Below are 14,829 nucleotides of genomic sequence, written 5' to 3' on the forward strand. Positions count from 1 at the left end.
AAAAGAAATCTTTTAGCCTGAGAAGATGCCTTAGCTATAAAAGGGAAAAAATTATTAGTGTGTGTGTGTTTTCTCCTCTGTCTCTCTGCGTTAGAGACAAGAGATTAGAAAACACCCGGTTTTGGTTTTGATCAAGGAATAAAGCTGTTTCTTTTGCAGTAGCCTTGTGTTCAGAGTCTCATTGGAATTTATTAGGATTCTGAGCTGAAAAAAACTTACAAATAACTATTGGGATTTGGGTGGCATAGAAATTTGATAGATATATAAATAAAAATCAGCTGGCCAAAGCACCCACTTAAAGAAACAAGGGAAAGTATTTATTTATGGATTTATCTTATCTACCACCTGTAATCTAACAGGTGACTCAGATATTATATTATAAATACAGTACAAAAACAGTATTAAAAATTAAGTAATAGATGTCATAAACTATTTCTCTAATTTAGAAACCAAAATAATAGCTATAAGTTTAATTGCCATTCAGGATACATGTTATTGGTTAGAATTAATCCCCAAGGGCTTTCTGGAATAGCAGGGGAAAGGGGATGGTTTTGCATGCATGCACAGTGCTTGTACAAATGGAGCTTTGTGTGCTCATGCTTCTTGCATGGACTAGTTCTCAACATGCCATGGACCAGTACCGGGCTGCAGACTGGGGATTGGGAACTCCTGGTTTAAATGAACAAGCAGAAATTATATGGGAAAGTGCACATGGTCCTGCTTTCTGGACCAGCTGAAGTTTCCAGGTGTTTTTCAAGGGCAGGCTCATGTAGAGTAAATTACAGTGGTTTAATTATCAATAGAAGAGAATATTTATAGCTCAGAACTGTACTGTGGGATCCTTGGTGCTCTCTGAGTTTGATTGTTTTCTTGCAGATGTTTCATTACCCAACTAGGTAACATCATCAGTGCTGATGATGTTAGCTAGTTGGGTAATAAAACATCTGCAAGAAAACAACCAAGCTCAGGGAGCACCAAGGATCCCACAGTAGTTTAATTAAGAGATGACAAGGGCATGAGTGACTGTCTTCGAGGCATCATATTCTAGGCACTAGCCGTAACTTGCACACAAGTCACAATTTTGCAAAAGTCCTGATCATAGTCTCCCCCTGCTCTTCAAATTGGAAATCTAAGGTCAGGAGGACTGCCAGATTGCAGGGCTCTTTCCACAGGAGCTCAATCTTATCAAGGCTCACTGAGCAAGTCTAGAATCAATAAGTCTCTGAATCAGGAATCCCTCCATTTTGTCTGGATTGAGTCTAATTTTTTACATCCAAACTCTGATAGTTTCCAGATATCAGGTCATGTCTTCTATTGAATCTCCCAATAGGCCCAGGGTAGAGCTGTATAATAAACATACAGTACATATTGTACATAAGTACTGCATATTGATGATGCAGTCCTTCATCCCAAACTCATGGATGATTTCTCCCAACAGTTTCTATAGTTACTCATTCCAAGATATGGGAAAGAACCATAAGACATTCCATACAGAACATATTCTGTAATTCTGTAACTGTTCTTGGAGCAAATTCTCACAGTTACCAACATTTGGCCCCATTTGCAATACTGTGCCCTCACAAGCAATCCAGAAAGATACTGTGATTGATATTATCAAAAACTGCTAAAGGTCTAGAAGGACAAGGATGATCCCACTCCCTCCACTCAAGTCCTACTACAGGCCATCCATCAGACCAACCAATGCTTTTTCCTCTCATGACCAGGTCTGAACCCAATTGCCATGAGCATAGATTATCTGTATTCTCCAGAGCCCTTGACAATTATAGCCCCACCATTTTTTCAATAATCTTTCCCCAGGAAGAGACAACTAGAGATAAAACAGTAGTTGTCCAATTTTATTCAATCAGACTTAGCCACTTTTACTAGCCAGGTGGGGCAAGGATCTGATCTACGGCTGGCCGAGTTAAAATTGCAGAGGACTGTATCCATTTCCTTAGAATCTATAGCAGCATCCCCAACCTTTTTGGCACCAGAGACTGGTTCCATGGAGAGAGGTTTTTCTGCGGATCGGAAAGGACATGGTTTTGTTGGCTGCTTGCATCCTATGGATGGGGCTTCACTTGTTTGCGCGGACTAGTTTCTGGCATGCTGCCAGTCCCTGAAATGGGGATTGGAGACCCCTGATCTACAGGATAAAAAAAGCTGTCATTTCTATAGATTCTGCTCATCTGACTTCCAACTTAGAATGAATGGGAATGATTGTATTACCAAATTGCTTGGCCAGACAAACTAATATCCATTGGATCTTCCAGCACATCCTTTCCCAAAAGTGTCTGGGACATTTTGAACAATGTGCTGCAATTTGATGGATGTAATAAGGGCAGAGATGAAATTATGCTTTGTTGTCTTTATCACCACAGAGTAAGCTCAAACCTAAGCTCTAACTCATGTCTGGTCACATTTGCTTCTTGTTTTTTCCAATCATTATTCCAGACATCTCTTCATCTATTTCATTTCTCAGAGGCCCTCATTGAACCACTGGGCTACATAGGATTGGCAGGCGAAGAAAGGCTGCTCAGGGGTAAGCTTATCAAATGCCCTAGCACTTCTGTGTTCCAGAGATCAACAAGAAAGCCAAAAGAGTCCTTATCAAAAGCAAAAATGTCATTAGAAAAACCTGCTGTGTCCATCAGATATCTGGGAAAAAAATAAATCCCTTCTCCTGACAGGTCTAGATAGGCTCATGGTTGATGTGACAGCCATGAAACCCTAGGCTGCTTCTGATTTCAAGGAGGGAAGATTTAAATCACCCAATATTAGCAGTCTAGGTCACAGCACCCCCACCATGAGATTAAGCGGCTTGATCAAGCGATACTAAAGTGGGAAAGAAATAGAATAACATAGAATAAAGAAGAATAAAGTAAAATAATAATAATAATAATGAAAAATCACTAAAAGCAAAAATCATGTGTCTGCATAATCTCTGAAAGAAAACTGTGTTAGCCAAAAGCTGTATTAACAGTACGTGAATGACCTAATGCATATTTAGAAACATTGTATAAAAGTAAAAACTGCCTTCATTGTATTCCCATGAGAAATGGACCGTGTGAGAAACTATCTGAATGTTACACAAAGTAGATTCCATATACAATGTAAGATTCCATCTATGCTTCCTTTGTTCCTGAGAAAAAGAAATCTATAAAGCTTTAGTTCAGACCCTCCCCCTTGTTCAGAAATTTGTTGATTGTTAAGTCACTTCTGAACCTTTTTGCGCAAAAATAAAGATCTCTCTTTCACCAATGGAATTTCGTAAAAGTCCTTATATTTTTAAGGCTTTATTTTTCCACAAGAATACTGCCATGCAATTGGAAGGATGTTAAGATTGCCATCCCAGCCTGTTCCTTTGGCCCCAGGTCTTGGGCATGTATTTATTAGAACAAAAGAAAAAAATTAAAAACAAAAACCAAATATTAGGACTTTTGACTTCTCTATTTATTCTGAAGAATATGGCATAATTAATGCTACCTTGCAAATAATTTGGTATTAGTGGCCAGATTTCAAAATCACAAGAAGAGTGGGATTATTTTAAATATAGGACACTCCTATATTTGTTTATTCTTTTGATTTTGTTCAGCACTCTGAGAGTTCAGGGGAGAATCCCAAAATCTGAATTTAAGGGAGCAATGTAACTGTTTTCATGTGTGCGGGTGCATGTGTGCATGCATAAACACTTTTTAAGCAATGCAGATAGCAAAATGTACTTTAAAATTTAATCTAATCAGATTTTATAGTATTATTTTAAATTTTTATAAGTATTCATGACGTACTCTAAACACAGAGGCCCACCACCATTTTGCATAGCAACTGCTTCCAACCGCCACCCTAGCCGTTAGGCAACCCTGTGGACTCATGAGCGACGCAGATATTTGGCCAATAGGAATGAAAGGCGGGCTTTCATACGACCAATAGCAGCCCAACTGTTTAAGCCTTGATATGGAGTATGGACTATTCTAGAATGAAGGAGGCTGTGACGTCTAGGCCCAGCCCTCGTTGCGTCAGACCTGGGTCGAGTCAGGCGGGAGCGTGCGTACACTCGCTCCTTTCTTTTTTCTCCTCCAGAAGTAACCGGGAGAGATGGCGGTGAAGGCGCTGAACCCCAAAGCTGAGGTAGCGCGGGCTCAAGCAGCCCTGGCGGTCAATATCAGCGCGGCGCGGGGCCTGCAGGATGTGCTCAGGACCAATCTCGGGCCCAAAGGAACCATGAAAATGTAAGGCAGCGGGGAAAAAAAGGCGGGGGAGAGTCGTTGTGGGAGTTGAGGGTTGGGGAAGAGAGGCGTGGTTACGCCTAGCCCCACCCATCCTCGTGGCGCTCTAGGGCGGAAGTGGTGAAGTGAATGCGTGCGCAAAATAGCATGGAAAGAGCCCCAAACCCACCGAACAATATGCTCCTTTGCACGTAGCATTTCCACAGCATTGTCAGTGAAACTTATTTTTATAAAAAAATGAAAGAAAATCGGACAGTACCTATATTTGAAAAAAGATACATGCAAGACAGTTACAGCAAGTATGTCTTTATAGTGCGTGTAATTACTGTTATAAAGCATTGGATTATACAATAAACTTCCAGGTAAGTATAAAATATTTATATTTTCTTTCTCAGTAAATTTAGAGTGATCACAAATAAGACTTACTTCATTTTAGCCACACAGCTGGCTGTGAACCTTTATTCAATTTATATCCTGCTTTTTGTCCTGAGGTTCGAGGTGCCACGCATAGTGCTCCCTTCTCTTGTTTGTTTCCACAGTAGGCTGGGTAGAGAGAGAGAGAGAGCGCAACTGGTTCAAAGTCACCCAGTGAGTTTCTGTGGCAGCTTCTGTCGGGTCCTCAACCTTGGCAACTTTAAGACTTGTGGACTTCAACTCCCAGAATTCCACAGCCAGCAAAGCCAGCCAGCTTTGCTGGCTGAGGAATTCTGGAAGTCCACAAGTCTTAAAGTTGCCAAGGTTGAGGACTCCTGTAGTGAGCTTCTATATTTTCCTAATCCAACTCTTTAACCCCATTGGTTCTCAGATTAATAAATTAGACTTTGTGCATAAAATTGCCCCATTAGCAAATTCGTTTTGTACAAGTCTGAACTTGAAACGTAATAATTGATCACATCTTTTTGAGGAACAGATTCTGTTCCCAGTACACCATCACAAGTGGTACATAGAGGCTATTAGTTATCAAATCCTTTGCTTAACTATCAATACATGTTTATAAATCATCATTCAGCTGAATGAAAGCATTGTGGGTTTGATTGGCCAAATTTTAGTCTGAGGCAATGTCATAGATTTATAATTGTACCTCACCCAAAATTAGCTCTCTTACACAACTCCCAGAGTATTCAAGTTGTTATGCCATCCACATTTGGTTTCTGTAACTGTCTGGTGGAAGAACATAGCATCAGAAAAATATTCCTTTGACTAATAGACTAGTCAATTCCAGAATTGAAAGTAGAAAAGAACCTTGGATGTGATTCTTGTCACATGAATTTTTGTTTCATACTGACAATACTATAACACGGGATAGTGATATTAGTAAATTAAGTTTGGCAGATCCTTTTGCTCAAACACTTGGAAAAGGAACTGCGATTGAAGGCTGATTGCTTTGCTTTCTGTTCTCCATAGGCTTGTGTCTGGTGCTGGAGATATCAAGCTTACCAAAGATGGCAATGTCCTGCTTCATGAGATGGTAAACTTTCTCTTCCCTTCCAAGAATATAATTTTAAAATATCAAGTCATGTAATACTTTCTGGAACTCTTATCTACATGCAAAAAAGAAGCATCTTGCTAGATTTTATTAAATGAACAGTATTGGTGATGTAGGCCAAATTTTTTATTAAAAGTTTTATGACAAAGTTACTGGTGACTTTATATTTTATTTTTCAGCACAAAATGCTATGTTATGTTGAAATTGTATAACAATAATCTCGAAGGATCTGCTGTTGATCAAAGTATAAGCTTCTCTCTGCTTCTTTGGTTCTAAGATTAATTAGAACCTATACAGCGCTGGTATTACTGTAGAATGTTTCTTCAACTGATTAAATTGATGATAAAGCACAAAAGTAAAATGGGGAGGAATAATTTTTTATTTGATTTCAGTGGCCATCCATCTCAGTAAATGACTGGGTGGTGTACATCATAAAGCATAAATATAAATAGATATAGTTGTTGAGTGGAACTATTGCTATAGATGTTAATATAATTAAACACCTTAACATATTTGGGGCTCCAAGCATATAACCAAGTATTCACGGTTTTATGAATAGCCAACAGATATGGGGTCATCCTGATCTCTGAAGGTAGAATGTTCCAGAGGGCAGAGGCTAAGGCAGAGAAATAACAGGCAACGTAACATGCTTAACCTGCTGCATTGAATTCGATGATTAGAAATGACTGGGAGAGGTCAGTCCCTTAGGTAGCTTGGTCTCAAGCCATGAAGGGTTTTAAAGACGATAATCAGCACCTTGAATTGCGCCCAGAAGCACACTGGCAACAATGCAACTCATGTAGCAATACTGTAATGTTATACATCTGTTGAATATCTGATACCCTTTACTTAACTACATGTGCAGCTGCCTTGTGCACCAGTTGAAGCTTTTGAATTCTCTTCATAAGGAACCCTATTAGAGCATGTTGCAGTAATCCAGACAAGAGGTCATGGGTGACTGAGCAAAGGAATGACATTTTGATAATACTCTTTTTTGTTCTTTTTGCATCCATTAGCAAATCCAACATCCAACAGCTTCCTTGATAGCCAAAGTAGCAACAGCACAGGATGACATCACTGGTGATGGGACCACTTCTAATGTCCTCATAATTGGTGAGCTGCTCAAGCAGGCAGATCTCTATATTTCAGAGGTATGTGGCAGTGTTATGTATTTGTAGTCTGCATGAGGACATTTTTACTTTGTTTTCAGATTTAAATAAAGCTCAGTGAGAAATTATTGATGTTGCCATGAAAACGAGATTCTTAGTTGCACATCACTGTTTTGTTAAATCAAAGTGAATATACCTAAACTAGATTAAAATTTCAAACTTTGAAACATAGTTAACCAATTAATTTTATTCTTCCTGTTTTTCCTATGGCTCTAAACTTCCATTTATTCAGATTAGGGGTAGTATATAATTGACTTTTAACCACAGTTTGTGAGAAATTTCCAAGTCTGTTGCACAGTGAACACCCAGATGAGCTCCATAGTTCCTTTGGCATAATTCTGTGCAAGAATAAGCTGTACTTTACCCTCTGCGTTGAAAGGACTGTTTTTCCTTTCATATGTATTCAAAAGGACAGTACAAAATGTCTTCATGCACAGCCTCAGATCATCTAGAAAACAAAGTAAAATAGTTATCCCTGAAATCACTTGATTGAATCTATTGTTGTGTGGGCAAATTTTTCATTGTTTTCTCTCAGCCTTTACCATAAATAATAATAATGGCATAATAATTTATTAAATGTATATGCTGTTCAACTTGCAGCGACTGGGTTGTTTCATTACCTGCTCCAGGGGATTTAAAGTATGTCTGGAGAGGGTTTTTTGAGTTTTTTTTCTCTTCTATAGTAAAAAGAAATTGCTTGTGGAAACTGATTGCTTGATTTTTGCCTATAATCAGAATATGGAATTTTATATAAGTGCTTGTTTTTTAAAAAAACTATTTCTTTGGTATTAGGGGTTACATCCTCGATTAGTTACAGAAGGGTTTGAAGTTGCAAAAGAAAAGGCTCTTCAGGTCCTGGAGCAGGTCAAAGTAGCAAAGGAAATGGACAGGGAAACACTTCTAGATGTTGCTAGAACTTCCCTCCGCACAAAGGTCCATACTGAGCTTGCTGACATTTTAACTGAGGTGAGTCATTGATTTCTTGTGTTCTCCAAAAATAAATTCTATACAATTCCCATAATTAAAGTGAAGTGGATCCCTGAAGGGGTTTGTGTGTGTTGTTGAGTTGCTAAATTCTGGAAGTCCTGTTTGATGAGGCTTGTTCTCTTTTCTTTGTAGGCTGTAGTCGATTCAATTCTGGCAATCAGAAAACCAAACGAGCCAATAGATCTTTATATGGTTGAAATAATGGAGATGAAGCACAAATCTGAAACAGACACAACGTAGGTATAACATGAATGGGGTCTGTTCCCGAAGGCTTGAAACGTATTGGTCTTACGTATCCATTCTGATGGAATCATCACTTTCCCACATCATGCCCTCTTGTCCTTTCCTAAACTGGCCTTTTCCAAATATTGGATCTTGTGGAATTCTCTGCCAGCATGACATGAATTGTGGGAGTTACTGTTCAAGACATCAGTGTGTGAGCCTTAAAGTGGAAGATATGCTACATTGTTTCTGCTTTATAACACTGATAAAGTTACATAGTTATCTTTTGTTCTGAGCTGTTGTAGGAATTAAAGCCAAAGTTTTATAAGTGAAGTATTTAGAGCTGAGAGCATGGGTGAATTCTGCATTGGCTTTTGCGATGGCTAATGGAGTCAGACACCATGCAAGAATAAAATTTGCCTCAGATTTGTCTAGTGACATGCTGTACTAAAATAGTATGCATGGGTCTGAAGGATACACATCAAAGTTGTTCCTAGGACTCCCATTTTAACAGGAAATGCATGGGATTAGAAAGGATGAACAACTGAAAGTAACTTCTTAAAAAGCTATTTTAAATATCTTTTACAGCCTAATAAGAGGACTTGTCCTGGACCATGGCGCTCGTCATCCTGACATGAAGAAAAGGCTTGAAGATGCTTACATTCTTACTTGCAATGTGTCACTAGAGTATGAAAAAACGTATGTATACATTATAACTTACAGCCCTAGTTAGGATTTGCAAACTAATCTTGTTTAATCCTACATTTGTGGGGGTTGATATTTGGTTTGTGGGATCTTCTGGGTCCGCCCGAAAGCCACTCTGACCATTTCTGGTGTCAATTGCTTCTGATTCCCTTACCTTCACATATATGCTTACTGGGATTGAAAACAAATCAGGCCAAATCTGGTTAGTATTTGAATGGGAGAACCACAGAAGCTTGGATAATATGCTAGACTTGGAGATGGAAAAATCCTGGAAAGTGACAATGGGAAACTATTTCTGTATAGTTGCCAAGAGAACCGCCTGGGTTTTGTCCATGTAATCACTACGTTTTAACCAGGGGGTTGGATACTTTTTAGTCTCCTGTCTAATTTAAATTCTGACAGCATATTTTTTTTCCAGAGAGGTGAATTCTGGATTCTTTTATAAGAGCGCAGAAGAAAGAGAAAAGCTTGTTAAAGCAGAAAGAAAGTTCATTGAAGAAAGAGTGAATAAAATCATAGAGCTGAAAAAATCAGTTGTTGGGGATTCAAATAAAGGTTTTATTGTGATCAACCAAAAGGTAAGAGAAGGGCTTGGTATTGAGTGAGATGATTGCCTAACAAATGGGTCTATAACACAAAATGAGCCAAATAGAATGAAACATTGATTTAATTGCCTCCCATTTAGCAGAGTACTGGTGCAGTCGACAAAATTTGCATCCAGATTTTGTTGGACAAGGTCCATTTTTCAGAAATAGGGCAATTTATTTAAATGACCATTTGTGGCAGTTTATGTTCTTTTATGTTAAACGACCCAGAGTCTCTGGGAGTCAGATGACATTTTATTATACAAATAACATAAGTTGGTAATAGATTCATTATTAATAACATTGGCCATGATAGGAACGCTCGTGGTCCATTAAATCATGGTATTGTTGCATGTGGCCTTTATTTAATTTTTCAGTTTAGGCTTTAAACCTGAATAAATCTGTTTATTGCATTTTGTATTTTCAGGGGATTGATCCTTTCTCCCTGGATGCACTTGCAAAAGAAGGGATAGTAGCATTGCGCAGAGCAAAGCGAAGAAATATGGAGAGGTCAGTTTTTGTGAGAACTTGGGCACTGCCTTGGACTTTCAGCACTATATGTTTTCCTTTGAAAATGTTTAGCCGCTAATAATAGCATCTTGCTGTAAATCAGAAAAGAAAAGTGACATCCAAAAGTTTTGAGAGGAATGATCTTATGTTATGAGTCCTAATTCTAGATATTTGGAAAACATTTGGAAATTTATAAACAATGTTTTCTTTAGAGTTTCTTCATAATAATTTTAGAATACTGGTATAAATTAACTACTTTAATCACTTTGAATTATTAGTATTAGATAAAGATATTCACACATTGATTCCTTTTTTAGAACAAAGGGATTGCTTAACATTCTTGGTTGCATTTAAAAAGAGGAGCAGGTATTGCCACCAGCCTAAGCCCTGGTTTACTGAATAAATCACAGCTGGGTTCACAACTTGCCAAGCCAAATCAAGCAAACTGCAGTATGTGAAACCAGATTATAACAGAAATACGCAAACATATTATTCATTATGTTCAGGTTAACACTGGCATGTGGAGGGGTTGCTATGAATTCTGTTGAAGACCTGTCCATTGACTGCCTGGGACATGCAGGTCTTGTCTATGAATATACCTTGGTGAGTTTGATTTTTAAAGTCTTTAATTCTTTCCAGTTTGATTTCTATGGCAAGCATTATAATTAATACCTAGCTGCAATAGTGTTAAATGTTATTCAAGGGCCGAGTGGGTAGATGGATGGATGGGAGAATATTTCGTAGAATTAGAGCTCCTTTGAAGGGAGATGGGTTGGCTTAGAAATATAATACATAAATTAATCTTGGAATTCTTAAATATTACTGTATAGAACAAAAACAGCTTTTTAAAGAGATAAAAATAGGCATGGTAATAAGAATATAATAAATTTACTGTTCAAACTATAGAAAATCCAATATATATTACATAACTTAGCATTTATGGTCCCTAAATAATGTTTGCATTGTTCTCTCTGCGCAGGGTGAAGAGAAGTTCACTTTTATTGAGAAGTGTGAAAACCCTCGTTCTGTGACTCTGTTGATCAAGGGGCCAAATAAGCACACCCTGACACAGATCAAGGATGCTATAAGAGATGGACTGCGTGCTGTCAAAAATGCCATTGAGGATGGTGAGTGTGGGCTAGAAGCACTCCATATTTTAATAGCCTCAGGGTAGCCAGTTGATTAAATGAAGCTTTATTTTAATATTACTTCAATTAATATGTTTGGTTAATAGCACTTTGAACATTCATGTTTATTAAAAAGAGGCCCAGGAGTTCAAATTGGAATACATACAAGTATGTATTTTCCAACAAAAGCAATGTTTAGGGGCAGATTGAAATGGCGAGAGCTTCTCTGTCTGTGGATTGGAATCTGCATTTCTCTGGTCTTTAATCTTAGTATTTCACAGTTACATATGTTGGTTCAGTAATCTTACTTCGGAGAATACAGTGAATCTAAAACTTCCATGAATGGTGTTGCTTAAGACAGGTCTCAAATAAGGAAAAATATATTTGCAGGAAATTTATTTTAAAATGCTAAGTTCAGCATCCTTTATATTTCAAGGTTTTCTTGTGGAAGGAAGAACAATCTTCGTTAAGCATTTTTGCTTCAGGATACTTTTGTGTTGCTAAATTTAGATAAACCCAATAATACCCCTTGTGTGTGATTGGAGTGTTTTGGCTATGTGAGTACCAATATAATTGAGATGTGGTGATGGTGCATTTTTCTCATAAAATAAAACTACCTCAGTAGCTCTGGCTCCTAGTAGTGCCTGTGCTAGTATAATTAAGCCATCTTAAATGAACATAGGTGTTGCAACTTACAATACACTGTTAAGGCAATTGTAGAAAAAAAAAATCCCTTTTCTAAACTGAAGCATAATAATGCACCTCAGGTAAATGAGTATTTCAATATTTAAAAATAATTATAGTTAGTATTGTCCTGCTTTCAACTTAAACTATTTTAAAGGTACATAAATGTATTGTGGGAGGAGAGAATGCAGGTAAAATAAAAGACTACCACATAGATGATTGTATAAACACCAGAGGTATACAGCATGTGTTGAGTTTAAAGAGACTGTTTGAATCTTAGTATTCCAGACTTAAAACTCTTCCTTTAAGAAGACTTGAGAACTTCCAAAAGTTTTATATTTAATGGGGATTTACCCTTTTTAAGCACTATATCCTTTGGTGTCTGCCTTGCATTTGTGGCAAGATTGATGTTAACAAATGATTTTTGATTTTCCAGGCTGTGTGGTTCCAGGTGCTGGAGCCCTGGAGGTGGCAATAGCTGATGCCCTTGTGAAACATAAGCCCAATGTGAAAGGAAGAAGCCAGTTGGGAGTTCAGGCATTTGCTGATGCATTGCTGATTATCCCTAAGGTAGGAAGCTTCTGAACAAAAACATCTAATAGCATTCTTGAGCTCTGTGGCTACCATCAATAAGACTTTCCAGATGTCAGCAGAGATACAGCTGAAAGGAAAATGGAAGATAGGGGAAAGAACAGTCACTTCTAAGTATATATTGTACATTTATCTCCACTAAATACCAAATAGCTCATTTCTTGATGGAGAGAACAATAAAAAATAAATACTTTTTTTCTTTATTCTTAACAGGTACTTGCTCAGAACGCTGGCTATGATCCTCAGGAAACACTAGTTAAAGTTCAAGCAGAATATGCTGAGTCAGGACAACTAGTGGGGGTGGACCTAAATTCTGGTGAGTACAGAACAGCGGCTGGGAGTAGCATGTTTGACAAGCTTGAGAGGTACTTTGTAATTCCAAACAGCTGGATATGTTATGATAATACTTTTTTTTCTTTTACAAATTAAGCTAGCAGATGGTAATGATTTTTGAAAATGAGAGTTATTATAAACTGGTTCAGTTGCATGCTTTTATCCAGAAAACAGTGGCACTAAACCAACACAAAGTCCTTGGTGCTGTCTGAGCTTGGTTTTCTTGGAGACATTTCATTATGCAAACTAAGTAACAGCACTGATGATGTTACCTAGTTTGGGTAATGAAACATCTGCAAGAAAACAACCAAGCTCAGAGAGCACCAAGGACCCTTCATTTCAACCCTGAGCTGCAAGCATTCCCCTTTATCGATGATGTTCTCATTGAGAGTTTGTTGAGGTGAACTAGTGATAATGGTTGTACTTTTATTTGTGACTATTTAGCAGTTACATAAACTTGTAATTGCTAAAAAGGTTACAAATAATATTGTAAAGAAGGCTGGATCATGTTACTAATAACCCAGACAAGGGCAACCTATAACCATTTGTTGTATAGGTAATCCTCAACTTAAATCACAATTGGGGCTGGAATTAAGGTTGTTAAGAGATGCAGTCATTAAGCAAGCTGACAACCGAATTTTATGTCCATTTTTACCACAGTCAGTAAGGAAATCAATAATTTCTTACCACAATCATTAAGTGAATTATATGGATGTTAAGTGAACCACACTATTGTGAAGTGAATCTGGTTGTCCCAGTTGGCTGGAAAAACTGCAGAATGGTCCCAAAGGAAACAGACAATTCCTTTCCAGTTTCTAAACCATTTTTAACGCAATAGAAAATTCATGCATGTCTTTTTCCAAACCAGTTTGCACAGAGGGTCCTTTATAAAACAAAACAACCCTACCAATCCGTGAAAAGATTATAGAACAGATATTATTGTTGTCTTTTAATGAACTTTCTCCTATGTCTTTCAGGTGAACCAATGGTGGCAGGAGCAGTTGGAATCTGGGATAATTATAGTGTTAAAAAACAGTTGCTTCATTCTAGGTAACATTTTATAGCTAACCATTTAAAAAATGACCTCAACCACATTTGGAATTGTATATAGAATTTACTTGACAATTAAGACCTGGTTGAGTATACTTTTTGTATAAATAAGTTGATATGTTTTTCCAGACTATTTTAATCCTAGTAACTAGGTATGGGGTCTCATATTTCAAGATTTTTGCTTTTAATGCGGGAAGAAGCAGAAGAAATGAAATTGGCCATATGAACCTTCTTAAAGAATACAAGAAAAGAGGCTGACTGTATTTTTACTAAATGAACGATAAATTGAGACAAATGAAATTTCTCTTCCTGTTTTCTCTAGCACTGTTATTGCTAGCAACATTCTCTTGGTTGATGAAATTATGCGAGCTGGAATGTCATCTCTCAAAGGCTGAATTGGAAGACCACTTGAGTGGGGAATCTCTACCAACGGTTTCCTGGATTCATGTTAACAAAATCCCTTTTCCAACATGTAATTCAAAATAATAGGAGGAAGAAAATTTGGCCACTCACGAATTGAGATCTTTCACTTCTATAGAATCAGTTACTATTTATTTTTTACATGCACTGAACAAATGCCACTGAAGTTACTGTCTTTCTACCCATTAAAGTTTTTCCCTCTCTTCAGGCTTGAGTGTTGTCTATTTTAATAATACTCATTGTTTATCATTTTCTATAGTTTCCACTGCATTAAAAAAAAAACCTTTTAATGACTCTGTAGTCACTTCCTAGTAGAATCAGGGTGATTAGATGGAGCTGAGCATTTACTGGCCAGATGCCCTTCTTGACGCCACATGGCGTTCGCAGCAGATACTTCTTTTTTTGTACCCTAGGAGAGAAACATCTCCCACTACCTAACATTGAACTTCTGAGTGGAAGGCGAGTATCTTCTCCAGTAGGCCAGCATGCCACACTCACGAGTTTCCAATGCATTGGTACGAAATTCCATGGCAAATACTGCCAGAAAAAGCTTAATTATCTTACATATGCATTCAAGGTGGTGCACTACAAATATAAAACATAATACATTTTTAGATTACATCAGGATGGAGGCAACTACACAAAATTGAATCTTTCATGAATGAATCTTTTCCAGAAATGCACACTAGTCTATAATCCTCTTTCAAAAGGAAAAATAAATTCTACATTAATGCA

The 14,829-nt window shown here is 37.5% G+C and overlaps 1 protein-coding gene and 2 non-coding genes across 3 annotated transcripts; all 3 read left to right on the forward strand.

Annotated features, from left to right (window-relative positions):
- Positions 1-4,010: 4,010 nt before the first annotated feature.
- CCT6A (chaperonin containing TCP1 subunit 6A) lies at positions 4,011-14,301 on the forward strand. Its single transcript, XM_039346306.1, has 14 exons — positions 4,011-4,229; positions 5,631-5,694; positions 6,729-6,863; positions 7,674-7,847; positions 8,001-8,104; positions 8,679-8,789; positions 9,214-9,373; positions 9,807-9,889; positions 10,396-10,492; positions 10,869-11,016; positions 12,137-12,270; positions 12,505-12,607; positions 13,602-13,674; positions 13,997-14,301. The coding sequence occupies exons 1-14, from the start codon at positions 4,096-4,098 to the stop codon at positions 14,067-14,069; spliced, it is 1,593 nt and encodes a 530-aa protein (XP_039202240.1). The 5' UTR covers positions 4,011-4,095; the 3' UTR covers positions 14,070-14,301.
- Positions 7,172-7,303, forward strand: LOC120309267. Its single transcript, XR_005557049.1, has one exon. It is a non-coding gene; the product is annotated as a small nucleolar RNA SNORA22 (small nucleolar RNA).
- LOC120309266 lies at positions 8,440-8,572 on the forward strand. The gene has a single exon (XR_005557048.1). It is a non-coding gene; the product is annotated as a small nucleolar RNA SNORA15 (small nucleolar RNA).
- Positions 14,302-14,829: the final 528 nt, after the last annotated feature.

This window comes from Crotalus tigris, unplaced genomic scaffold, assembly GCF_016545835.1.
Source record: "Crotalus tigris isolate CLP2741 ecotype Arizona unplaced genomic scaffold, ASM1654583v1 scf7180000017987.690289119674:8195010, whole genome shotgun sequence".
In the NCBI taxonomy this organism is placed as follows: Eukaryota; Metazoa; Chordata; class Lepidosauria; order Squamata; family Viperidae; genus Crotalus; species Crotalus tigris.

What these genes read in the sequence shown, in the direction of transcription:
- CCT6A (XM_039346306.1), top strand. Translation starts at nt 4,096, where the DNA reads ATGGCGGTGAAGGCGCTGAACCCCAAAGCTGAGGTAGCGCGGGCTCAA. An exon ending in AAATCTGAAACAGACACAAC is followed by an intron (nt 8,105 to 8,678) that starts GTAGGTATAACA and finishes TATCTTTTACAG; the next exon opens with CCTAATAAGAGGACTTGTCC. An exon ending in AAACAGTTGCTTCATTCTAG is followed by an intron (nt 13,675 to 13,996) that starts GTAACATTTTAT and finishes TGTTTTCTCTAG; the next exon opens with CACTGTTATTGCTAGCAACA.